General features: G+C 35.5%; 1 protein-coding gene across 1 annotated transcript; it reads left to right on the top strand.

The window, feature by feature from the left end:
• Nucleotides 1-1,284: 1,284 nt before the first annotated feature.
• Nucleotides 1,285-22,801, top strand: MYCT1 (MYC target 1). The gene is made up of 2 exons (XM_001501630.3): nucleotides 1,285-1,485; nucleotides 20,230-22,801. The coding sequence occupies exons 1-2, from the start codon at nucleotides 1,287-1,289 to the stop codon at nucleotides 20,739-20,741; spliced, it is 711 nt and encodes a 236-aa protein (XP_001501680.1). The 5' UTR covers nucleotides 1,285-1,286; the 3' UTR covers nucleotides 20,742-22,801.
• Nucleotides 22,802-27,754: the final 4,953 nt, after the last annotated feature.

Here is a 27,754-nt window from a genome sequence, read left to right as displayed (position 1 = left end):
TAAGAAAATGAGCAGAAATAACCTAGTTTTTAGGGAATTAGAACTGCAAAAATCAATATGGGATAAACTTCATGTTATTTTTTTCAGATTTTCCCAGAGCCACTCAGGAATATATCACAGATTTCACAAAGATGATTACTGATTCACACTAAATCATATTCTAATGACAGTTAGGGTGGATGCAAGTTATGCAAGAGTTAATGCTCGTGTTAGTCAAAGATGGAGGAAATCAGATTGTTGAATGCAGTTTGGTGCAGTTGTTAAGCACCATTTAACACTGTTATTGCTATTTCCAATGGCTGCCCAAGGCTTAGAGGATCTATTTAACTAATACAGTTTACAGACAAAGACTCTTGAAATTTTAGCTGACCTACCTCTCCTGAAAAGCCTTATGTAATTCTTTCTCATAGCCGCACTTTCCACAGCCTATAGTCACACCCAGAATATCCCCAGCGTGAACTGCAATGATTCCCCTCCTTTATTTTTCTTGTTCTTTCTGCCTTCTCACTCTCTCTCCATTTGATAAAATTATTTTCACACTTTCATACACAGTACCAAAGTCATCAATTCTCTCACACCTCTCCTTGAAGAAGAAATTACTATGTTACTGTACTCCTTGCTATAGCACTGAATATTCTGTTGAAATTGAATGTTTGAATTTGTCTCCTTTACTTGATTTTAAATAAGTTCCTTCAGTGTATAAACTTTTCTTAATATTTAAATACTAATTTTAATTTAAAAATTAAATATGTTACATTTTAGATAAATATTTATGAAATGAATGAAAGAAATATACTCTTTCTTTAGAAAGAAATATAAATTTTCAAAATTAACATACCAAATAGAGCAAGAGACTTAAGAATTTTAATAAGTCACTGAGATTTATAAAGAAATAGGTATTAGATAAAACTAATTGTACTTGAATAGAATATATATTTCTGAAGAAATATTAGTTTCCCCATAACTTACTATATAAATATAATTTTCAAACATTGGAAAGCAGTCTATTTCTCTCTCCTATATAAATTCAACCCAAAGTGCCATAGCTGAGAGTTTGGAATCTTCTTCCTACATGTGTGTAGGAGATGGGGAAAGAACAAGAAAAGAGCTTTTATCCCAAAAGCAATTTGGAGGTGGCCGAGAGGAGGGTATTTAGGAATTTAGCTGAGGAAATGACGAGAAGGAAATTGTTTCGTGTCTCAGGAACCATGTGGAATTTCAAGATAAGAAAAACAGTTGCTAATTTGAGTATAAAAGCAGGAAACATGATATACTTATTTCCTTTTATGCAAACACAAGTATATGAGGGGTTGTGTGAAAATTATTTTTCTCTCACTAACCACAAAGACACAGAATCAAAGTGCTTCTTTTGGACAGACTGGCTTTTCTGTTTTTCTTTTTTCCTTCTCTCTCTTCTATTTCTTGTGGATATTATGGCTAATAACACAACAAGTTTAGACATTTCATGGCCAGAAAACTTTTGGGGTAAGATATTTTCTTTAACTGTTTTTAATTTAAAATTAGGATGCAGAGAAATGTACTGCATGATTTATGAAAACATCGGAAATCTCTGAGATATTTATTTATTGTACTGATTACTTAAAGTTTTCATAGATTTATTACAAAAACTTTGTTCAAATAAAATGTTTTTCAGGTGGGTGTGAAGACATTCGAGAGGAATATGGGCAACAAGTGTAGACTTTGGCTGATGTTACAAAATATAATTAAAAAATAACGAGAACAAAAATGAGAACAGAAGGAGGAAGTAATTGCTCTTTGGAATATGATAATGTGGATTTTGTTGGAAAATTAACTTTTATTTGTCTCACAGTTATAGATTATGTATTTTATTTAACGAAACCAAGAATTTCTATAGATCTTATTTTAACTTACATTGTCAATGTTATACTCTTTAATTTCCAAAGTGAAACAAAATAACAAATCTGTACTTAAGAAGTGTGACGACATAGATAAAATAATTAATCGTATTATGAAATTAGTGGGAAAAACCATAATAGAAAAAGTTAAGTGGAAATAACATCACATATAACATTACAAAGAAAGTCCGTCACAGGGGAGTGAAGGAACAATACAAAAGTCCTTTTAGGCTGAGTTCAGACACAGCTGCTAGTCAAGCAACAACAAGTGGATGGAGCTGAGGCAAAACTACCAGTCGTTTTAGGCTAGATGAACAGGGAAGAAGGGCTAAGATGTAAAATTGACTGTATTCTTGGGTTCAGAGAAATTTTAAAAATAAAGGGGGAAATTTGAGTTAAACTCAGAAAAAAACCTTTAAAGGAGTTTACTTTAAATGGAGTTTATGAACAGATCAATGGCCCTATTTATTACACCAGAATAGTCTTTAATCCTCTCAGAGAACTATTTCAGACTTTTACTTGTGATCAATGGGAGGTTCTGGGAACTATCAGATGAAGTCAGCAGCAGAGCTGACTTACCTGGTTGTCCACCATCACAGAAATTTGCATGAAAGGAATTAATTCCTTTTTACCATCAACCATCTATGTTTGCTTCAAACCTGAAAATGAGGGACATTAGGGAACATCTTGATATGATTATGAAAAAAATTAAGAAGAAAGTAAATTATGCTTGCATATTCTAAAGAATGGCTTTGGTAATAAGTTCTTCCTTATTTGAATTTGTGGGAGTCTTAATTATTTATGTTTGTTACAATACTATTTGCTGTCCTCATTTAGAGAGAAAGCGAATGTGCCAAATGCATGCTGAAAAATAGCTAGACTGTATTTACACTAAATTCATCATTACAAAAATAAGAAACTGTATAAATTATTCAAAAGCAAAGTAATTCTTACTGCAAAAATTAATCTGTAAAAGTCAGATCTATTTTTTTCAGACTTCAAAATTAAATTTTAGGTTCACTTAAAAAGAAATCATTATCCACTAACAATGGGTGATAATCCTAAAATAAACCTGAATTAATAAGAAAATGTTTACTTGAAGTCTATTTACCAATTCTAAAAATATTCTTTTTTTAAATACAGAAATCTGTGCCTGAGAAGGAATTCAAACTTATTGTTTCAAGGATAGTTCCCCATGTTTCTTTGTCTTAGTTTGTGAATACAACGGAAAATAGATGGAAATAACGAAAACCAGGAAGGGGAGTGTTACATTGATAAGCACTAACAAAACCAATGTAAATACGTTGAGCAGATAATACTTCAGTGATTTGGGGAAAATATATGAAAGATCACATTATTTCTCCTGGGGTAAAATATTAAGTATAAAATGCAAAAATGTACATGTAAATATATAAAATGTAAAAACTTCCTAAAATATTAATGTCAATCTTTTTTATTTTCATTTCTTTTTTGTATCTAAATTGATGTCTATTTTGATCACTGACTCCACAAAAATATTCTTTTGAAAATCCAGTAAAGTGCAATGCAATGCATTGTCTATTGCTTCCAAAATCAATTGTCTACTCAGCATTTTGAATTCAGAGCACAGCTTAGAAAAGCAAAATTTGTACATTGAACCAAATAAATTTTCCAGACTTAACACACTTAAGCTGTATAAAAAGTTGTTTTCCAAATATAATTTTCCTGCTGACCTTAATGAAGGCTGAAAAACAACATAATGATATCAGGTTATTATCAATACGGATAATTTGCATTTTCATGGTAATCACCCATTAAAACTTACTAAGTGTTGTTCAAGCATTGAAGGAATTAATGCAAGGGTAGGCAATAAATTTGGTCTGAGAGTGACAATACAGCTGAAGACCACCACCTTGCATTTCTCCCTTTTGCTTTCTCTAATGCATTTTCATTCTCTGTAAACATTCCCCATGAAACCAGCAGGAAACAGAACCAGTGAAAGCTGGCTGTGCCTTGTTTTAATGAAACAGTAGGCAAGTGTGTATCATTGAACTTGGTTATCCTCTTGCTACTCAGACTCCTAAAGAAGACTTAGTTTTGTTTATACTTCATGCCCTACCATGCATTTTCTTCTCATTTGACTAGCATTGTGAAAAGTTAGGGAAGTTATTGGTTTAAGAGATTACGTTTATTCACTTCATTTAATCCTCACCCAAACTATAATGTGTGTTCTCAAGATTACACTCTTGGAGGAGATTATGCATCATACATATGCAAATATTTGCTTATATTATTATGGAATAATACGAGGTAATATATGGCAAATTGGCAATGATTGTTATGAGTTTAAAAAAGTATTTCAGAAATGGTCCCTAAATCCTTCTTAGAAGAAAATGAGGCTTTACCCCTGCCTATAAGTCAGATAAGGCTCAAATGAGAGAATTCTAGAGAGGACATTTCAGTCATTCATTTTTCTTACATTAACTTACTAACTCATTCATTCATCTATCTAGTTCATTAGTTTACTCAGAAGCATTGACTGACCACCCATTATATGTTAAACAATGTGTTAGTGATATAAATAAGTTGGATAATTTCAGGAAGTTCAGGAGAAACGTTATCAGCAAATATGCAGAAGTAAAAACACACAAGCCATATTGGTGGAGAAGTGAATAGCTTGAGGCAGATTTGTGTAAAATTTTGAATATCGTTGTAAAAGTTTGATCTGATTTAACCTAACAATTTTCAATTTAGTGACTTCATGTCTCCCCACACTTGTCTTCCCTAGGGCTTTTCTCAAGGTTGGAAAGGGGATGAAATGGAGGTGGGGGTTATACACTATCAACGGTATTGGAAGGAGAGGGTCTTTGGTTCTTGATCAAATTCTGGTCTCTGCTGACATCTACTGATGTGTATTTCTCGAATGCTTTTGGGGCATTGACTTTTCTCTTCCTTGCCTCCATTGCTGAAGACACTTATCATAAAATCAGGATCATATGGTCTATGCAACATTTGCTAATGGCATGATTTTTATTTTCTTTATATCCTCTCTGGTCTATGGGTCCTTATTGAGGTAGTTTTCCATCTGTCTCAGTGGTATAGAACAATGTTGAATGCTGTCCCTGGAGCTGCAGGAGCCTCTTGAGGTTGGGCTGTGTATCAGGGCCCTGGATCTGGATGTACAAATGTCCACCCCTCCCCATTCCTATTCTGCCTTTCAGGCACCCAGGATTTCTCAGAGGGGCTTGTCATCTTCCCCATCTGGACCCCAGGAAGCTGGGAATGGATACCAATTTCTCTAGGATTCCCTAAATCAATGTGTAGCTCACCACAGGCAGAGATGGAGTGATGGTCCCTTTTCCAAAACCCTTCCTGGTCACATACTTTATAGCTCTTTTCCTTCTCTGTCCAAATCTTCTCTTCTTTACACTGCTTCTGACTTGTTATGGACTGAAGGTTTATGTCTACCATCCCCAAAATTCATAAGTTGAAGCCCTAACCCTCAATGTGATGGTATTTGGAGATGGGGCCTTTGGGAGGTAATTAGGGTTGGATTAGGTCATTAGGGTGGGCCCCCATGATGGGATTAGTGGCTTTATGAGAAAGTGAAGAGGGATTGCTCTCTCCTTCTCTCTACAGACATGCATTGAAGAAAGCCCATGTGAAGTCATAGCTAGGAGGTGGTCATCTGCAAACTAGGAAGTGGGCTCTCACCAGAACTTGACCATGCTGGCACCTTGATCTTGGACTTTCTAGCCCCCAGAACTGTGAGAAATAAAAGTCTGTTGTTTGAGCCACCCAGTCTATGGTATTTTGTACGGCAGCCCAAGTTGACAAGGACGTGACTCATAAGCCATGGTTTATTTTTCCCAATACTGTTCTTTATGGTAAAAAAATATGTTCTTGAGTCCTTTAGGCTCTTAGCATTTTGAAAGTGCAACAAACAAAAAAATGAAATATTCTTGTCTCTCTCAAAGCATCTAGCGATTGCAGTAAAACAACAAGTTTTCAAGACTATTCTACATGCTTTAATAATCCTATTAGTAATTCTAAGCATCAACTTTTTCTTTTTCTGTGCATCTTTGCTAATAGTCCTAATCCTCTCCAACTAAAGAGACGGAGGGTTGTGAATTGATGTGCTGGTGGTCAAGTGGTGTCAAAGGGAGAAAATTTTGGTTTTTAGCTGAAAATTTTATTCCTTATGCTGTAGAAAAATATGACTCTTAGAGCTTTACCCCTACAGATGGAAGTAGGATATTCCCAGAGAAGTTGAGGAGGGAACGAGCTTATGGGCTGGACATGCACCTCAACAATGTTCTCTATCTTCCATCTTCCTGAATAGTAAACAAATACTGACGGTATTTCAAATGCATATTTTTAATGTGTATTTTAGATACTCTTGGACATCTATGCATCATTGCATATTAACAGCCTACTAATTATCTCTCTTCTCTCTGTTACCTTGAAAGTCTTAAAAACAAATGTTTACAAATGCTTGTCTTTAAAACTGCTGCCTCCAAATTATGTAGAGAGAATTTTAAAATTCATCTCTCACAGGGATCCATGCTCAGAGATGATGATTCAGAAGGTATAAGGTGGAACCTAGATGGCTATACTTTTTGGTAGGTCCCTGACTTAGAAATCCTGCATCTACATTCAAGAGAGAAATTTGCCTGTAATAGTCTTTTCTTGTGACAGCCTTGTCAGGTTTTGGTATTAATGTCAGGTCTCCTACAACAAGGTGGGAAGTGTTTCCTATTTTTCTATTATCTGGAAAAGCTTGTGTAAGAGTGGCATTGTTTATTGTTTAATGTTTAGAAAAACTCACCAGTGTAATTATCTGTAGTATTTTTAATAGGAAGGTTTTAAGTGACAAAGTCAATATTTTTAACGACAGTAGACTCCTTAGATTTTCCATTGATTCTTCTACTAATTATGATAGTTTATGTTTTTTAGAAATTTGTCCCTTTGAATTAAAGTTCCAAATATATTGCCTTAAAGTTGTTCATGATATTGTCTCATATGTTTTCCAACATTTTATTCTGAAAATGTTCAAATATACAGAAACGTTTAAAGAATTTTACAGTGAATACCCATACACCTACAACCTGGATTCTATCAACACTTTTACAATACTCATTTTACCCAACAATTTATTAGTTTATATTTCAAAGTAAATTGAAGATATCAGTACACCTCTCCCCAATTACTGCAGCATGTATGTCATTAACAGGAATTCAATATTTTTAATAGTTTTTTTCCTTTTAAGGTTAAATGTATGTACAATGAAATGTGTAAAATGAACAAAAATGAAATGCATAGATCATAACTGAATATTGGCTGAATTTTGACAAATACATACACATCTGAATAACCCAAACCTTAATTAAGATATAGAATATTGCCACCAACCTAGAAAATTCCCTAATGCCCCTTCATAGTCAATCCCCGTCTACAAGGAGGAAACCACTATTTTGATTTTTTTTCTAGAGTAGATTAGTGTTGCCTTTTCCAGAACTTCATATAAATGAAATCATACAGAGTTTACTCTTTTGGGTAAGACCTCTTTCCCTCACATAAGATTTTTAATATCTCTTCATACTCTTGTGTGTCAGTAGTTTTTTATATTGCTGAGTAGTATTCATTATATATCTCAAGTTATTTATCCATTTTCATATTGATGGACACCTCAGCTTATGAACAATTTGGCTATTAAGAATAAAACTGCAGTGGTCATTTTTGTAAAAGTTTTTTGTTAATGCATGTTTTCATTATTCTTGGGTAACTTCCTAGAAGTGGAAGTTGGGTCATAGGGTTAATGTACGTTCAGTTTTGTAAGAAGCTGTCAGACCTTTTTCCAAAGTGATTGTACGGTTTAATACTTCTTCCAACAATATATGAGGCTTCCATTTGCTTTCTATCCTTGTCTCCAGTTTTTTATTCTCAATTCTTTTAATTTTAACAATTCCGATCAGTATTTAGTTGTATCTTATTGTAGTTTTTCTTTGCATTTCCCTGATAGCTAATGATGATGAGCAGGGATTGGCAAATTATGGTCCACGGGCTAAATATGATCCACCACCTGTCTTTATACATAAGGTCTTATTGGAGTATTTGTTTATGTGTTTATGGCTGTTTTGTGCTACAATGGCAGAGTTGTTTCCATAACATTTGACCTGAAAAGTCTAAAATATTTGCTACCTGGGCCTTTACAGAACAAAAGTTTGCTGATTTCTGATGCTGAACATTTCCTCTCGTGCTTATTGGCCTTTAAATAGATATTTTGGTGAAGTGTCAGTTCAGATTTTTGGCCTATTTTTTCTTTTCTTTTTTCTTTTTTTCGTATTTTTATTATTGAGTGGAAAATTCTTTCATATATTCTGGTTATCAGTCTGTTGTCAGATACTTATTTGTAAATGTTTTTTTACCTGTCTGTGGTTTGCTTATTTATTTTCTTTGTGTCTTCTGCTGAGCAGATTTTAAAAGAAGAATTCTAATCCATTCATCTGTCTAGATACCATATCTTTGTGTGTGTGTGTGTGTGTGTGTGTGTGTGTGTGTGTATGTGAGTGTGAGTGTTGCTTTCTGGGAACTAAGATACCTTTGTGTACCCAGAAGTCATTTACATATTATTCTGTGTTTTCCTCTAAGGACTTTCAGATTTTAAAATTTAGCTTTTGTGTTTAGGATCTATGGTTATTCATCTCAAATTAAAATTTTGTATATAGTGTAGAAGTTGAGGGGTTTCTCTCATATCAATATCCAGCTCTTCCAGCACAACTTGTCGAAAAGACTTTCTGCATTGTATTGCTTTGGTGCCTTTGTTGAAAACCAAGGTACAATATAAATATAATGATCATATAAATATAAGCCTATTATTGCTGGACTATATTCCATTTCATTCTATTTGTTGATTTTTATAGTAAGTCTTGAAGTTAGGTAAGTTCTTCAACTTTGTTCTTTGTTGTCAGGGTTACACTGATTTTTCTTGGTCCTTGTATTTTCCTGTAAAATTTATAATCATTTATCAAATTATACAAAAAGCCTGTGTATTGGAATTAAGTTGAATCTATAAGTAGATTTAAAGAGTGTTGACATCTTAATAATATTGTCTTACAATCCAGGAACATAGTATATCGCTCCATTTATTTAGGCCTTCTTTAATTTCTTCCTGTAAGGTTTTCAAGTTTTTAGCACAGAGATTGTACATGCTTTTTGTAAAAGAAAAATAATAATAATCCTAGGTAGTCCATGTTTAATCATACTATTGTAATATTGCATTTTCCAATTATTTGCACTGGTATATAAAATATTTTTATACATCAGCCTTATATTCTGAAAATTTGCTTAATTCATCTTGCTGTTGTATTTTAGAATCCTTAGGATTTTTTATAACAAAAAATCAAGTTAATAGGTTTGTTTATACCCTATCCTCTGTCCTTTGTATTATAAACATTATATATATATCTCTACATAAATTACAAAGCTCATAAGAGAATATTTTAATTTTTTAAAATAGCAATTTGTATTTTAAAGAAATTAAGAGAAAATAGTCTTTCATATTTACCCTAATATTCTTTCTTTTTTTTTTTAAGATTTTAATTTTTTTCCTTTTTCTCCCCAAAGCCCCCTGGTACATAGTTGTATATTCTTAGTTGTGGGTCCTTCTAGTTGTGGCATGTGGGATGCCACCTCAGCGTGGCTTGATGAGGTGGGGCATGTCCACGCCCAGGATTCGAACTGATGCAGAAACACTGGGTCACCTACCCCAGAGTGTGTGAACTTAACCACTCAGCCATGGGGCCGGCCCCTTAATATTATTTCTGATGGTCTTTATTTCTTCCTAAAGATTCAAATTTTTTATCTGATATCACTTTCCTTCAGCCTGAGGATTTTCTTTAGCTTATCTTTCAGTGTAGATCTGCTGGTGATGAATTAGAGTTCTCCTTCACCTGAAAGAATATTTACCTTACCGTTATTCTTAAAGGACATTTTTGCTGGATATAGACTTCTGGGTTGACTGATTTTTAATCGCTTTGAAATATCACTGTTTCTTATTAAAGGTCAGTAGTTATTCAAATAATTGTTTTCCTGAATTTAATATTCCATTATCATTATTATTTTTGATTTTGTTGTTTTCAGTTTTTCATCTTTGATCTTCAGTTATTTGATTATGATGCACCTGTGCATAGCTCTTTATATATTTTCTGCTTGCTACTGCTAAGGAAAATCTATAAGTTAATTTCTTTAACAAATTTTGAAATTTTTCACCTTATTTTTTCAAATAGTTTTCAGCTCCATTCTCTTTCCTTTGCTTCTGGTACTATAATTGCACATATATTAAATATTTTTATATTGTCCATGAGTCCCTGAGGCTCTGTTGTGTTGGCAACAACTACCAAGTATTTCTTCTTCATTTTTCAAATTGTGTAATTTCTGTTAATTTATCTTTAAGTTTACTGACTCTTTTCTCTGCCATCTTAATTTTTCTATTAAACTCATTGAGTGAATTTTTTTAGTTTTGATATTATTTTCAGTTCCATTTGGTTCTTTCTTAGATTTTATATTTTTCCTGCTGACATTTCCTACCTTTTCACTCATTATGAACATTTTCCTTTACATTATTTAACATAGATATATAAGTTGTTTTGAAATCTTTGCTAATTCCAACTTCTGGGTCATCTTAGAGTCTGTCTTTGTTGACTATTTTTATTTTCTTGAGAATGGGTTATATTTTTCTGTTTCTTCATATGTTAAGTAATTTCATATTGTATCCTGGACATTTTAAATGAGTTTTGGATTCTATTACCGTAAAGAGTTGGGTTTTTTTTTTCCAGTTTGTTTTCATTCAATTCAAACTACAAAACCTATAAAGCCTGTCTCTTGGAAGGCCATTCAAATCTCAGTTTAGATTAGTTAGTTTTTTTTCTACATGTGCTGTTTGGAATATGCACTGTGATTCAGGAGTCAGCCATAGATATGGGAAATGCTTATAAATAAAATTTTGGGCATCCTCCTCTCTAGCTTCTCTTTTCGAGGATTTTTTTTCTCTCACCTTCTAGCAGCTCTGGTTGCCACAATCATTGTTCTTTGTTTCTTCAGACTGGAAATATTGAAGGTTTTCAGTTGAGGTTTTAACTGCCCCACATAATTCAGACTGGAAACTGTCCTCAGGCTAGAGGTTTTAAAAACTGGGAAACTCACCTAGTGCTTAGTATTCTTTTCTTCCACGTGTCAACTTCTCTCTAGTAGCTGCGTACATTTGGTCATTCTTCAGTGCCTGTAAGTAGGATTCTTTTGAGGGGGAGGGACAGGGTTGTTTCCAATGTTTATAGTCATTACACCTGGAAGGGTCAGTCCACAAAAACTTGCTTGGAATCCTGTCTTCATGTTTCCACTGCCTATATAGCCTGTACTAATGTCACCTTTTTTATTCCTGATATTGATAATTCATTCCCTCTCTCTCCCTGCCTCCTCCCTCCCCCTTCCCATCTTGGTCATTCCTATTGGTAGTTAATCATTTTCTTATTTTTTTCATGGAAATCACATTTGGCTTTGATAATTCCCTCTCTTTATTTCTCTTCTTCTTGCTTTTTTCCTGCGTCATTAAATTCTGCTTTCTCTTAATTATTTACCATATTCTACTTACATTTGATTTAGTTGTCTTTTGCTAGCTTTTTGATATGGAAGCTCATATCATTGATTTTTCAGCCTTTCTTCTTTTTAAATGTATGGCTCTAAATCTGTACATTTTCCCCTAAACATAGCTTTAGGTGCATTTCACATGTTTTGTTATTTCTCATTTTTCATATAATGCAGTTAAAATAGCTTCTAATTTTCATCAGATATTTTTATTTGATTTTTTATAGGTTCCCATTCTCTGCTGAAATTTTCCAATTTCTTATTTATTTTCCTTAACATATTAATTAACAGTTATTTTAATATTTGTGTCTGATAACTGTAATATCTTGATAATTCATGGATTTTTTTCCATTATATATTTACTCTCTTGTTTTTTTTTTTTCTTTTAGGTAGATTGGCCCTAAGCTAACATCTGTTGCCAATCTTCGTCTTTTAAAAATTTTTTTTCTCCCCAAAGCTTCAGTACACAGTTGTATATCCTAGTTGTGAGTCCTTCTATTTCTTCTATGTGGGATGCTGCCACAGCATGGCTTGATGAGCAGTGTGTAGGTCTGCACCCAGGATCAAAACCGACAAACCCCAGACCCCAACAGTGGAGCATGCCACTGGGCCAGCCCACACTCTTGGTTTTTGTTCATTTGGTCCTGTCTCTTGGTATACCTTTTAATTTGTTATTTATGCCCAATATTGTTTTGGGCATTGTAGAAACAATTTAAGACTCTGAGTAAGGTTATTTTTTTCTAGAAAGGATTAGCTATCCTTCTGGAGTTAGTTAGGCGCAGACTACCTTAATACGATCTGAGAATAATCTGATATGTACCTGTATTTCTATCTTTGTGAGGTCTGCTCTTTTACCTGTTTGCTCTTGGCGTTAGGTAGTGGCTCTTCAAGGGCCCTACTCATCTGGAATGTTTGCCAGAGTCCATCTTCCCTGGTAGCCCCTGAGCTCCAATTTTTGTTTTCCAAGCCTACTGATATTTCACAGAAGTCTACTCAGATTTTTTGCCTCTCTTTACAGATTATTGTGGCATGAGATTTTCTTTTCTACTGGAATTTGCTCCCTCACGTTAGCAGTTTGGGTAGGTCTCTTGCGGCTTCAAACAGATTTTTAAAAATCTGTATGTTGTCTTGTTCTCAGTGGTTTGCTCTAAGCAAGTCCATCATAAACAGAAAGGGGTATACTACCCTCTTCCTTCTGAACATAATTGAATTTACCTTCTACTCAAACAATACTGTTGGCCAAGTATATTCAGAATATGGCTTATGCTTTATGCATTTGGTCAAAGCTACCTCCAAATCCCCCAGCCTTTTGGTTCTTTGTCCCACACCTATACACAAAAAGGCATCTCAAATCTCATTTCTTTCATGAAGGTTTTTCTAACCATTCTAGATACAGGTTACTCTATCTTTCAAATGTGATGACTCTTATGGCCTGTGATACCTATGTATCTCATCTAATTTTTTTAAGAGTATAAATTGAAGAGTCTAGTGTCCAGTAATATGGAGAGAGAAAAAAAAAAAAACCAAGAGTGCCTATTAAGCATCAGAGGTGGGACAGGATGTAACTTTAAACAGGGTGGTCAGGGTAGGCCTAAATGAAGGTGACGTATGAGCAAAAACCTGAAGTTAACCATGCAGATAGCTGGGGAAATAGGTTACAACCAGCACAAGGCCCTAAGTCAGGATCACATCTACTGTGTTTAAGGAACGGCAAAGATGGCAGCACGGATGGAGCTGAACGAGCCAGAGGAAGAGTAGAGGGGAGCACAGTTAACTGGGAACAGAACAAGTTGGAACTTTAAGGCCATTTTTAGGAATTTGCTTTTACTCTGGGGGAAATGAAGGGTTTAGAACAGAAGAGTTATGTGACTTGACTTACATTTTCAAAGTTTCATTGAGAAGAGTGTTGTTGGCAGGAGCGGAGCAAGGATAGAAGCAGGACGACCACACAGAAGGCGATTGCAACATTCCAGCTCAGAGGTGATGGGCACTTGGACGAGGGAGGTAGCAGAGTAGAGAGTGAGGCGCTGAATTCTGGATATATTGCGAAAACAGACTTTCTGGGATTTTCTGGCAGATAAGATAGACGCAGAAAATACTTACGCTTTGTTTAAATTATTGTAATTAATCAACTTTTCTGTGTCCTAGATATTATCCTTTCTAAAAAACTTTTTGCCAAAATCATTTTTATTGCCTGAACCATCCTCCTATATACTCTAGGGTATCCAGAACAGCACGACCTACTTTGGTAATAGCTGAGCTTATGATTCTTATAACTGCAAAAGGTTTTGTGAATTGACCAATGTTCCGCTCTGTTGACACTGATAAAATTACTTCTGAGATATTGGAACGATTCAGTTCAAGGCCACTAGATGGTGACCTCTACTAAATTTTAATACTAGTGGACAGAACTTGAGGTGTTGATTAGATTTACTGAAAACCAGATTCAATATTAGAATCTCAGAAGTGAAAGGCATTATACTGGCTGTTATTGTTAGGCCAAGAAGAGGCAAACGACTTGGGTAAGCAATACAATTGTTAGTAATAACAGTTTTCATTCACTGAGGATGTATATGCCAGCCCCTTGCTAGTTGTATAGACACATGTTACAAATTAAGATAACAATACTTAATTTATATGGCATACCCTACTAATGTTTGAGTTTGTTCCTTTTCCCTTCAAAGGGCGATCTGCATTTTTAAAAAGTAACCCTTTGGTCTCATTATTGCATTATATTGTAATTATATGAAGTAAAATTATGGCTCATTTTTCCTCCTCTTAGACTGCTGAGAAATAAGGAGTCGAACAGTTCTCAAAAAAGGAATATCTGTGCCATGTATTTTTCAGATACATTTTATTTTATATTAGGTTTCTTTTTTTTTTTTTCAGGAAGATTGGCCCTGAGCTAACATCTGTGCCAATCTTTCTCCATTTTACGTGGGATGCTGCCATAGTGTGCCTTGATGAGCAGTGCTAGGCCCGCATCCAGGATCCGAACCTACAAACCCCCAGGCCACAGAAGGGGAGCGCATGCTCCTAACCGCTTTACCACGAGGCCAGTCCCTATATTAGGTTTTTATGTAATTTTTTATTTTTTTAACTTTTTTTTTAAAGATTGGCACCTGAGCTAACAACTGTTGCCAATCTTTTTTTTTTCTGCTTTTTCTCCCCAAATCCCCCCAGTACATAGTTGTATATTTTAGTTGTGGGTCCTTCTAGTTGTGGCATGTGGGACACCACCTCAGCATGGCCTGATGAGTGGTGCCATGTCCGCGCCTAGGATCTGAACCAGTGAAACCCTGGGCCGCCGAAGTGGAGTGCACAAACTCAACCACTCGGCCACGGGGCAGGCCCCTATATTAGGTTTTTAAAAAAGGATCCTGAAATTTATTGCAAAAGCCTGCCAGAATGGAATTATGTATATGAACAATTAAGGCTGTATGGCCAATAGATGCTGTTTCCATTATATATTTTCTGGATTCTACAGTTTGGGTCGGAAAAACCATTAAATATAGTTAAACAAAAGAATCCTTACAGAAGAACATTCTGGAACAGACTGTATTATAATGATCATTTCTATACTTATTTTTGCAGTTTGGATTTAAGGGAGCTTAACAAGATAGATAAACTTTTTACCACATATTTCAGCAAGTCTTAGAGATTCTTATGTTGTTATTATCATTTGTAATTATTTGAAAAATTCTGCACATATAGGCAAGGGCATAAGATTTAGCGCTATGATTTCTAAAGTAGATATTTGACTGACTTTATGATTAGGAAGTCATTTTCATGGTATGTGCACTCAACTGAACAATAAGGTGAATATATCTCTTTAACTTCGTCTGTGATACCTGCTTATATCCTGAGATATTTAGAATTCTCAATCACACCCTAGTGGTCACAAAAGTTTACACACAAAAGAAAGGGCACATACTGTGCTAATGTGAGTATTTGTCGTCTCATTATGTGTCATACATGAGCATAAGCAACAGCCCCCTGACCAGTGCTAGTTGTCAATATAAATTATTAATAAATCAAGTGTTAGTTTTACCACATAAACCTTGGCCTCTGTTTCAATATCAGTAAAATAAGGAGTTTGAGCCAAGTGGCCAATGACCCACCCATTGCTTGGTGGCTTAAAGGACATCTTTCTTACCTTAGTTGAGGTCATCTAGATTATAAACTCCTCCAGGGCTGAGGTCTCATTTTGTTCCCTGCTGTCTCAATACTTAGCACTCCTTGGTATCTAGCAGCAGTATGTTCAACAAATAAATAGATAAAATCTCTGGGACATCTGACTGCTAATGACTTCTACCTACAATTCTCTTCTCACTTTGATTCAGAGCTAGGAATCTTTCTTGTCCTCCAAGACTCCCTAATTAGTCCTCCTTTCCTCTCTCAGTTCTCCTTCCTGCCATCATAATTAAGCAGGTTCCACATGTGTGTGCCTTGGAGGGGCCTCGCTCAGCTATCCGGCCCCATCTCTAGTCACAGCCTGCTGCCATCTCATCATTGGGATGAGGTCTGGAGTGTGGGAGGGTTTCCCTCAGTTCTGCTCTGCCCTCAGACCACAACAGGCTGCGGCCACTTGTCCCTTGGAAGCGTCTCTCAGTTCTGCCTGGCCAACAGTCTTTCTGGTGTGCACTCAGGAAAGGCCTGTGTTAAGGAGTTGGCAGATAGTGTGGATTCCCCATGTATGGGACCCTTAGGTTTTCTGAACTCTTACACCAGCGTACATTCATCCTTGAAAAATCCTCAAAAGTTCACTTGCTTTCTTCCTAACATGTCTATGGTAGTTTCCTCTTCTCCTTGCTGTTCTGCTGAAAATGAACATATCCATGGTTTCTGTCTCTCCTCAGAGAACTTGGCATTTCTCAAATTTTAATTCTTTATGTTTCTTTGAGACCTTAGGTCTTCGATGAGTTTGAAATAATAAACATTTTTTTAGATTATATAGCTTGTTCTTATTTTGTGAGTGATCAATTTCACCAAAAATAAAAATATGATACAGAGATAGCCTTCTCCATCAATAACTTTTTTAACACCAGAGGAAATGTCCTCTGCACTTAGCTTCCCAATCATTAGTCCTTGTTTCCTTGTTGTTTATTTCAGTCACCTATTAAATTCTGATTTTCCTGGGAGTCTACCCTCAATTAACTTCTATAAACACACTCTTTTATTTCTGTTTAAGTGCTTGTTATAAGTGGCTGAAACTCTTTTGTAACTTCTCAACTTTGCTTCTCTTTTAAGCTCCGTATCTATTTAAGCTTGAATTCCAAATGACTATCTCAGGGGCCCACAAACTCAACGTCTTCCTAAAATCAACTTTATCCCCAGTCCCAAATTTCTTGCCTGTTTGGATGAACGACACTAGTATCCACCCTTGCCGGCCCATGCCAGAATCCCAGGATTCATTCTGCATTTTTCCTTTCCTCAGTGTAGCAAAGTACGGTGATTTTATTGGCTGACTTTTGTCTTTAAAGAGAAAAGTTGGGGGAGGGATTGTGTGTCCTTTGGCTTTTTAAAACTTTTCTTTTGTTTTGAAAGATCTTAAATTTTCCCCTCAGTCTTGCCTCTTTTCTCCTTCATTGTGTGGCTTCCAAAAATCACCTCTCCTTTTCTTTATTTTTTTTAATGGCTTTATTGAGATATAATTCACATGCCATGTAATTCACCCCTTAAAGGGTACAATTAAATGGTTTGTGCTCTAGTCAGAGTTATGTGACCATCATCACAATCTAATTTGAGAAACTTTGTCCTTCAAAAAGAACCTGTATCCACCAGCAGTCTCTCCCATTCCATCCCTCCCACCCCCAGCCCTAGACAATCACTAATCTTCTATCTCCATAGTTTTGCCTGTTCTGGACATTTCATGTAAATGGAATCATCCAAGATGTGCTCTTTTGTGACAGGATACTTTACCCTCTTCTTCCTCAGGAGAGATTACTTTCCAAGTCTGCCTCCTCACATTCTTCTCTGCACTTTAAGTCCCTTTTCTATAGTCAATGTGCTCATGGACCAGAACATCTCTTCATTATTTTCCGTTTTTCCAGAATTTCCCTTCTTCTCCATGAAAGCTCGTGATAGAAGCATGAGGGAAAATTTATTGGAATCTGTTTTATCATTGTTCAATTTCTAGGTAACTTGAAGTTTGGATGTTCCGTGTCTTCTCATTGAAGACGTGGGTTTTGTATTGTTGTATTTGTTCGTCTTGTTGTTCTCTATTGGATTTTGGAAGTAAGGTTGGGAAGTTCAGATTTACATGACTGCCATTGGCAGGGCAACCCAGAATTCCTATAACTCCTTTTTTAGGTTCCAAATATTTGGAGCACTGATAGTGACAAATTGATCTGGAATTTTACTATATTACCAATAAGGCTAATTTTAGGTTCTGACTGTATTTATTTCCTTTTTCCGGATAGAGCCTAACTCTCTGAAATCCCTGTCTCTAAAGGTTGCATTTTAAGGCTATGACTCAGTATTATTTTTATAAGACACTTTTTGGAAGAACAATACTTGGTCTAGCAGAGCTGTCCTAAATCATCTCGTAATTCAGAAGTCATCTTCCTATTATAAAGAATTTATTGTTTAGATATAAGCAATTGTTTTAGAGGATTTTGATATAAGCATTTGAGAAGATAATTGTGAAAGTAGGACACACAAATATAGTCTTTCCACAGGAGATAAATGTGACAATATAAGGTGGAAGGATACTAAAATATATATAAAGTTAAGGAGCAATGATTATTCTTATATATTTATTAACATTGGTCTCATTTTTTATATCTGCATTATGATTTTCTATGTATTGTCATAGATTACAACAATAAACTGAAAACAACCTTTGTAATCGTAAAATCTAACTCCTTCATTTAAAAAAGTAAAATCAGTGAGCCTAAACAAATTTCTTAAAAATCGTACAATATGGTAGGAGCAGAGCTGAGTTTGGAACCCTGAATCTATTAGCTTTTGCTGTGTAACAATCTACCCCAAAACATAGTGGCTTAAAACAATCATTTACTGAGTTCACAATTCTGTGAGTAGGCAATTTGGGCCAAGATCAGCTTGATGGATATTCTGCTGGTCTTCTCTCATATGTCACAGTCAGTTTTGGATTGACTAGTATCTGATTTATCGAGGATGATCCTGTTCATATGTTTGGAGGTTAGTAGGCTTTTGGCCAGGGCTGTAACTGGGCCGTATGTCTCTCATCATCCAGCAGGCTGGCCTGGGTGTGTTTGTATGCTGGCAACTGCAGGGATCCCAAGAGCATCAGGGATAGAAGCTGAACGGCCTCTAAAAGCTTAGGTTTGTACCTGCACAGCTTCATTTCCATCGCATCGCATTCGTCAAAGCAAGTCGTGAAGCCAGCTCAGATTCAGGGGGTTGGGAAACAGACTCTTCCTCTTGCAGGGAGGAACTTCAAAGCTTTGGCAGCCCCCCCTCTTTTTCTTCCTGGCCTCACAACACCAATTAGCTAATTTCCAGTCCATAGTTCTCTCAACACAGAATCTTAAAATAAGCAATTATATAAGATAGCTTACCTCTCCACTTAACAGTAATGGATTCTTGTTTATGAAATTTGGAAGTCTTTATCCAAAAGGTGGTACTTGAAATGGATCTTGAAGAATGAGTTTTCCAGACAAGAACTTAAAAATTGTACCCAGTTATGACGAAAAATATGTGGAAAGGCACAGAGTTTGAGAGAGAAACAGGTTTTGGCATAATGAGAAAATCAATATGGCTTGTGGGTAGATCATGGGGTGGAGGGTGGGGAAATGTGGTGGGTGTAAGGCTGGAGGGGTCTTCTACCATCTAGAGTGTCTTTCCATTCGAAGCAGGGGCTCTGCTACCTAACTGCATCCAAGAATATGTTTTTAGTTCCCATGAAGAAACAATAAGGTAGAATTTCCATCTGGGGAAGGCACCACCCACCCTCTCCCAGGACAGAAAATCTGAACAAATAGAAGAAGTTCTGTGAACTGAAGGAGACTGATGTATGGCAGAGATTCTATGGGGATTCAGGGGACAGGAATTTTATCATCACAACAAACTATGATAACGGCATTAACCGGAACTTGGGGACCAAGAAAGAGCCCAGTCATCTGCACAGGTCATGTTATCAATGAGTCAGAGATACAGGTGACAGTCCAGGAGTTCAGCAAATATGACATAAATCAGTCAGTCCACCAGATGGTCTTAGCCTAGCACTTCCAGTCTCAGAATGAGCTCAGGAAGTGAGACATCGTGCAGCCTGCAGGTGGGAGACGTCAGGAAGGTTGATGAAAGCAGACAGAGGAAAAGGCAAAGCTGATGTGACTATGAAATTCTTTGTCAATTTTTGGCACATTGGTTATTACCGTAATTCAAAACGAAACAATCTTTGGACTTTATATGCAACTCTATAAAAAATTCATGAGCTAAAGAATAGCCTTTTTAAAACAGAGACTGTTTTTGTTACTTATTTCTGAAAGGTGATAAAGTAGCAAAGGCAATGTGGAATGCTACAGCTAAACATGATATTTTATATTATTTTGCTTTAATAAATAGAAGCATGTCAGCTTCCATTTATTCACAGCCACCTAGCACCATCTTCTTTATCCCTAATTGAAAATTGTTTAAATTAATCATGTATTCCATAGTTACTATTTGTACTCTGCCCTGTGTTTTTAGTTGAACACCTATGTACAAATAAAATTGCATATTTGTTTCTTTTGTTTGTTTGTTTCAGAGGATCTTATAATGTCCTTCACAGTGTCCATGGCAATTGGACTCGTCCTTGGAGGGTTGATTTGGGCTCTGTTTGTCTGTTTGTCTCGAAGAAGGGCCAGCGCCTCCATCTCACAGTGGAGCTCAAGCCGGCGACCTAGGTCTTCTTACACCCATGGCCTCAACAGAACTGGATTTTACCGCCACAGTGGCTGCGAACGTCGGAGCAACCTCAGCTTGGCTAGTCTCACTTTCCAGCGACAAGCTTCCCTGGAACAAGCAAATTCCTTTCCAAGAAAATCAAGCTTCAGGGCTTCAACTTTCCATCCCTTTCTGCAAAGCCCACCACTTCCTGTGGAAACTGACAGTCAGCTGATGACTCTCCCTTCTTCCAATACCTCCCCTACCGTCAACACATCCCACAGTCTGAGCCGTCCTGATTTCCACTGGTCCAGTAACAGTCTTCGAATTGGCCTTTCAACACCACCCCCACCTGCCTATGAGTCCATCATAAAGGCATTCCCAGATTCCTGAGTGGGGTGCTTTGGGTTTTAATTTGTTTCTTTTCTTGTCTTTTATGGAAAGGAAATCACAAATACGCTAAACAGAATTTGGAGGACATGGCCTAAACAACTATTGAGTTTCCAAGCTGAAATATACTCATCCAAGTTGGACATTACTGTATAAAACACCTTTTCTTAAACATGTTTTTTTCCTTGTGTCTCACAAAAAGTAATATTTTTTTCAAGTAGTTATATATTTATGTATTTTGTATTCAACATGAGGATTATTAAAGAGTGATCCTAATCTAAGAATCAGGTGTGATACAGTGTATATACTTTAGATTAAAATAAAACCTTTAGATATTTGAGATTTAAAATCCTCACTTTCAAAGTAATTAAAGGGGGGAAAAATCACTGTGTCACTTTAAACAAAATCTTTATCCTAAAGAATTTTAATTTCTTTAGAATGACAAGTGAATGATTTACAAACTTGGAATTTTAATGAATTACATGCACTCAAAATGATAGAACATTGAAGATTCTAAAGTTCTTTGATTTTGCTCATTTATGAGAAGTGTGAGAATCAAGCAAAAGAAACTGAACTCTATGAGTATTTTAGGATACTTCAATTTGACACATTTCTTTTTCCTAGCTAGGATCCTTGTCTGTTTTTCCCAAGAACAGTTATCCACATCATTGAGGAAAAATCCCTTGATTTACTAACATGATGATTTAACTTTTCTTTGCTGTTGTGTTATGTTGTCAGAAAAGCAACAACAACAAATCCAATGATTTGACCTAAAAACAAACTTTAACACTGACCTTATGTTTTTCTTAAAGGATAAGTTTTATTTCTTAGATTTAAATCTATCAACTGGGAACATACTTTATCTAGGGACCTTCTCATGTCACTTCACAGACAAATAAGTAAGGGTCAGTGGAGAGAAAGTCTGCCATCATCAAAAGGGATGTTACCACCGTGAAGAATTCTCCCTCCTGGATTGACTCGTCAGGCATTATCCCTGTTTGCTTCCCTGTGAATTTCAACCTCAGATGCTCTGAAGAGTTTTGTACAATGATTAAACCATGCCATTGGTCCTTTGTGCTGTTATCTCAGACGTCCACTTCCATAGGTGGCCACCCTCTTAAAGGAAGGTACATCCTCAAATGTGGGTACCCGAGAGCTTCAGTGGCCAGATGCCTGTGGCTGCCACATTTCTTTTAAGGACATGAGCTCACTGGAGTATTACTCAAAAAGCCTGTGATTCGTTTCTGATATAGTGAACATTTAGCTTATGTTGCTGTCTGTTTGTTTCTCTGAACACTGGGATTTTCAGTGAAGAAAAATGTACTCTCATTTTAGTTTCTGCAGTGCAGTGATCACAGCTAATAGTGTCTGTATATGGCTCAAAAATGTAATAATTTTTACATAATAAGAGATGCCGTATAACATTTTCTTTATTATTTTTTTTAGCTTATATCTTCCATTATTCCTCAAGGACAATTATTCCTAATCATGTCTGTAGATAGTACTCTCTAATGCAATATACCAAAAAGAAAGTAGGAAAGAAAAAAAGAAAGAAAGGAACGAACGAACGAACGAAGGAAAACAGGAAGGAAGAAAGGAAGATAGGAGGAAGAAAGCAAAAAAAAAAAAAAGCTCACAGGATAACCAATTTGTTGTAAGTTGGTTTTTATCAAATTTAGAGATTGTCATATAGCCACGTGAGATTTCAAGAGAGCATTAACTTAATTTAATAACAACGCTATGTTTTGCTTGCATGTCATCCTGAATGTTTAACATGAGAAGTCAGCTATGATTTTTATCTAGAATTTATATTAGGAGTGAAAACTGCTTTATACCTCTCAGATTAGGAAAGGGAGAGCAGAAATCCTCTGGAATATTCGACCACCTGGCAGAATCATTGCCTCCCCCTCCTCAAGTTATAAAACGATCAAAATTAATATCTTGTAAATATTGCACAATGTACAAAATGTGAAATTAAAGCAGAAACTGGAGACTTTTTAAAGTTGTATTTCTTTTATTTGAAAGGCTTTGTTGATTATGAAATAAAATTAAACTGATGTCAATTTTGATTCATGGTTTATTTATTGAATAACCTGTGAGTATCTCCTTTTTACTTTGGTATTTTAACCCAATCTAGACCATTCTCTATAAACTATTACTGAGACATAAGCCCTATTTTATATTAAAATATCTAATAGAAAAAGGGTAATGTAATAAATAAATTGAACAGAATTTTTCAAAGAATTAATGCAGATGGACGATAAGCAAGTGATTTATTTTAAACGTTTAGATTCTTATCTCACTAGATAAATAATTCCAGAATTATTTAATTAACTTTTCTAGATAACAAACATTTTAAATAAAGGTGATATTAAAACTAGAGAAGGGGCCGGCCCCATGACCTAGTGGTTAAGATTGGAGCACTCCCCTTTTAGTGACCCGGGTTCAGTTCCCAGGCGCAGATCTACACCACTTGTCCTCCAAGACTATATCCTGAATGAGGAAGCATAAGGTTCATGCTTAAGGCTATAATCAATTGACCCATTCTGATGCTATGTGCAAATGCTGTTTAGAAATTTAACTGCACCAACATTATCATTAGGATTGTTATTTTTTTGTTAGTTCTCTAGTTACAAAGTTCCACAGATCTTTTAGGCTTTTTGAGAAGTTTGCCCCTAATCTTATTTTATCTATAAGCAGTGTTAATTTTACTGCTTGATTTTGTAGAGCCTGAGTTTTTTTAGGAATGCATATATAGTCTTACAGTAAAACCATAAGCCACACACACATATATATACAGACATATGTACGTACGAAAAGTTTCAGAAGTTAAGGAATCTGCCTCTAATATGAATGTCCTATCATCAAAGTAGCTGGCTAAACATCAGGAGTGAGCTGAGCTGAAATCCAAGTTAGATCTACCACACACGCAGGAGAATCTCCCAACATGATAGAATTGGCCAGTTGAGGGAAATTCCACAAATTAATGGAGAAACTGCAGAGTCAAGACTCAGACTTCAGACTCCCACTCTCTAGCCACTTGGCATACTGAATATTCAAACCTACACATTCTGCCCTCCATCTCAGGTGCTCTGCAGAAGAACAAAAGGACCCCAAGTAAAGATGTAAGGACACAAGAGATTCCACCACACTGTAACTGGGAACATAGCAGATCTGGGTAGAGCTTTCCCTATATTGGCTCTAAACAGTGATCCTTCTGAGCTGGTTTTTAGATATCAGATGATTAGAGGAGTATCTCAAGGAAATCCCAACAGGAAGGCAGCCAGGCTTTGGAAGCAGATGAAACAAACTACAATCATGGATCCAAATGCCAAGTCTCCTTCTCTCTCTCTTATGTTATGCATCTCTCTACATGTTATTCATCTCTTCTCTTTCTTTATATAATGTGACAAAAAGTGTTGATCACACAATGGGGGAAAAAATAAAGCCAGAAATTGACAAAATTAGTTAGTTACCGGGTGATGGGGGCAAAAGAGGGATAGTTTCCTTATCTTATATAGCTTGATAGTACAGGACGTACTATTTTGCCTGCCATAATCCCTGCTATGCCAAAAACCACATTCCCTCCCCTGGCTATCTACTTACCTGATTATGGCAGGAGCAATCACTGCATCAAACGTAACCTCATTAATTGATCTAGGAGAAGGTATCTGATCAAGCAAATCTGGTGGCGCTTTGCAAAAAATTTGATGGGAGGCATCCTGAGAGATTCAGGACAATATCTCTCGGATGGCTAAAACCATAAGAAGTGAAATTTTAAAGCTCTTTTCTGATATATAGTAACAAAGAAATTAAACTGATCCACAGAGAGAAATAGAAAAAAATGGAAGTGCCAATGGCTTTGAAATTCTTAGTCCCTGTAGCTCCGGAAGTCTGGCTGTGTACATTCTTCTCCTTCCTATGGCATGTGTAATGGAATCTTTCTTGGATTCCACTAGATACCACAATAGCTTTCTAGAAAATTCCCATTTTTATATAAACCAAATTGGATTAGATTACAAGAACTTGCCAAAAAGCTTTCTAACGAAACAAGTATTTAATATACACTGCTTTATTTCTGAAGCATAAATTGAGAAATATGGTGTAAGCATATTATTAGAAAGTATATTAGCAACTGCTAGTAAAATTAAATAGAGTGTATCTATCTTAGGAAAATAGGCATGTAGACAAAGAATAGATGATATAGAAAATGGTAGAAAACAAGGGAAATACAGTAAAAAGTAAAAAGTGAAAGCAAAAGATAAGCCATCGGATTTAAAATGAAATCAATGACATTCTTTATGAAACTAAATACAAATGAGATACACACAAAACAACAAAGTTCTATTGGATCAAAAAATTCCAACTGTAGATCAATTGTAAATCTTGACTAAAATGAAGTGATTCAGAAAAGTTGAAAGTAAAAGGGTTAGCAAAGGGGTATTAGACTATACCCATTATCAACATCAGAAAAAGTTGAATTTGAGATGAAACATGGTAAAAAGGATAAAGGGTATTACTTTACAATATTAAAGAATGTAATTCCAGTGAGGATATAAGTTATCTTGAGTCTTAGGTAGCATGTAACAAAGAACCAGAAATGTCTTTATAAAACAAACTATAATCATAGTGAAGGATGTAAAAGAATTTTTGAATATATGTGGAGGGCATGCCTTATTTATGGATAAGAAGGCTGAATATTTCAAGATACTTTATACCTAAGTTAACTTATACATTCAGCATTATTTCAGTCAAAATCTTACCCAAGGGGATTATGTTTCGTTTTGTTTTTGTATATATATTTGTCTCTTAACTTAGATGAAGATAAAAAGTCATGTGGAAATAAAAGATAAGAAACAAAGTCATCAAAATTCTGAGAAAAAGGAACAATGAGAGGACTTGGCCTCCTAGATACCAAAACATTCTTAAGGTTAAAATAATTTTTTAAAAATGCAAACAAAAAAATCAAGGAAAGTAATGTACAAACCAACTTAGAATAAACAATAGAGAAATAGAACCAGGTATATGTGGAAAATTAGTTATGATAAGGGCGGAACTTCTCATAAGTGAGAAAAAATGATTATTTTGTGACTGTTTTGGGGAAAACAGTATGGCCAGAAAGAAAAATCTCTTCCTCATTTGTCTTAAAATAAGTTCAAAATGGGTAAAAATGTAAATATTAAAATGAAATAAAAGCATGCAATAAAAAATAGATAAGTATTTAAAAATATTTACATGGGAATAATTTTTCTAAGTGATTTTGGATAGTGGGAGATGAGATTTTTTTTAAATTTTGAAGTTTAATTTTTAAAATGAACAAATCCTAATCATTTAAAATCTATATTTGAATTTAACTTTACTGAGATTCAATTTATATACAATAAGATTCACAGCATTTTAAGGGTGATCAGTTTTGACATGCGTACACACCCACGCTACCATCACCATAATCGAAACATGTAACTCTTCCATCATCACAAAATGTTCTCTTATACTTCTTTTCGGTCAATCCTCAGTCTGTCTCCCCAGCTCCAAGCAAACATGGATGTGCTTCTATCATTACAGATTGGGTTTATTTGTCCTGGAGTTTTGCACAAACAGACCCATACAATATGCACTATTTTGTGTCTGGCTTCTTTCAAGATAAGTATTTTGAGATTCATCCATGTTGTTACATGTTTCAGTAATGATTCCTTTTTATAGTTGAATAATATCCCATTAAATGAATGTACTACACCTTGTTTATTTATTAATATATTGTTGGACATTTTATTCCCAGATTTGGCCATTGTGAATAAAATTTCTGTGAGTCTTTGTACAGACCTGTAGCAGACTGAATAAAGGCTCCCATAATATCAGGTCCTATCCCTGGAACCTATAAACCTTACTTTATTTGGAAAAAGGGCTTTTGCAGATGTGATCAAGTTAAGGACTTTGAGATGGGGAGATTACCCTGGATTATCTCGGTGGGCTCTAAATGCCATCACAAGTGTCACTATAAGAGAGGCAGAGGAAGATTTGAAGCACACGAGGAAGAGACAGTGATATGAAGACAGCACACAAGAGATTTGAAGATGCTGGCCTTAAAAATTGGAGCACTGCTGCCACGAGCCAAGGAACGCCAGCAGCCACCAGAACCTGCGAGAGGCAAGAAACGGGTTCTCCCCTGGAGCTTCTGGAGGGAAAGCAAAGGGGTCAACACCTTGTTTTTGGCCCAGTGATGAGACTTTTGAATTTTTGGCCTTCTGATCTATGAGGGAATAGGCTTCTGATGTAGCAGCCACCGTATCTGTGGTCATTTGTTATAGCAGCCATAGGAAACCAACACAAGACCTATATTTTGATCTTTCTCGGGAAAATACCTAAGAATAACATTGCTATTGCATAGTAAATCTACGTTTAACTCTGTAAGAAATGGCTAAATTATTTTCCAGTGTCTCTACCATTTTAGAGTTCCATTAGCAATGTATGAGAGTTACACTTATTCCATTTTCTTGCTATTATTTATTATTTTCTGGTTTTTAAAAAAAATTTAGCCATTCTAGTAGGTGTTTACTGTTACCTCATTGTAGTTTTAATATACATTTTTCTGATGACTAGATTCTGAGCAACTTTTCTTGTGATTTTGGCCATTTGTAAAGTTTCTTTTGTGAAGTATCTTCTCAAATATTGTGCCACTTTTAAAAAACTATGATGTCTTCTTATAGCAATTTGATAGTTCTTTACACAATCTAGATAAAAACGCTTTATCCTCAAAAAATGTAAAACAGAACTACCACGTGATTCAGCAGTTCCACCTCTTGGCATTTATTCAAAGAAAACAAAACACTAACTTGAAAAGATATATGCACCCTGTGTTCATTGCAGCATTATTTACAACAGCTAACATATGGAAACAACCTAAGCATCCACTGATAGGTGAATGGATAAAAAAATTATGTATATATATACACACACACAGGATTTTATATACACATATGTACATATACATATACATATGTGTATATAAAATTCAG

This window comes from Equus caballus, chromosome 31, assembly GCF_041296265.1.
Source record: "Equus caballus isolate H_3958 breed thoroughbred chromosome 31, TB-T2T, whole genome shotgun sequence".
In the NCBI taxonomy this organism is placed as follows: domain Eukaryota; kingdom Metazoa; phylum Chordata; class Mammalia; order Perissodactyla; family Equidae; genus Equus; species Equus caballus.
Note: the sequence above shows the minus strand (reverse complement) of the source record. Positions and strands in the feature narration are given on the sequence as shown.

Bases quoted from the DNA above. Each gene is read 5' to 3' on its own strand.
- MYCT1 (XM_001501630.3), top strand. From the start codon at position 1,287: ATGCAAACACAAGTATATGAGGGGTTGTGTGAAAATTATTTTTCTCTC. The intron at 1,486-20,229 runs GTAAGATATTTT...TGTTTGTTTCAG, and splicing joins ATGGCCAGAAAACTTTTGGG to AGGATCTTATAATGTCCTTC.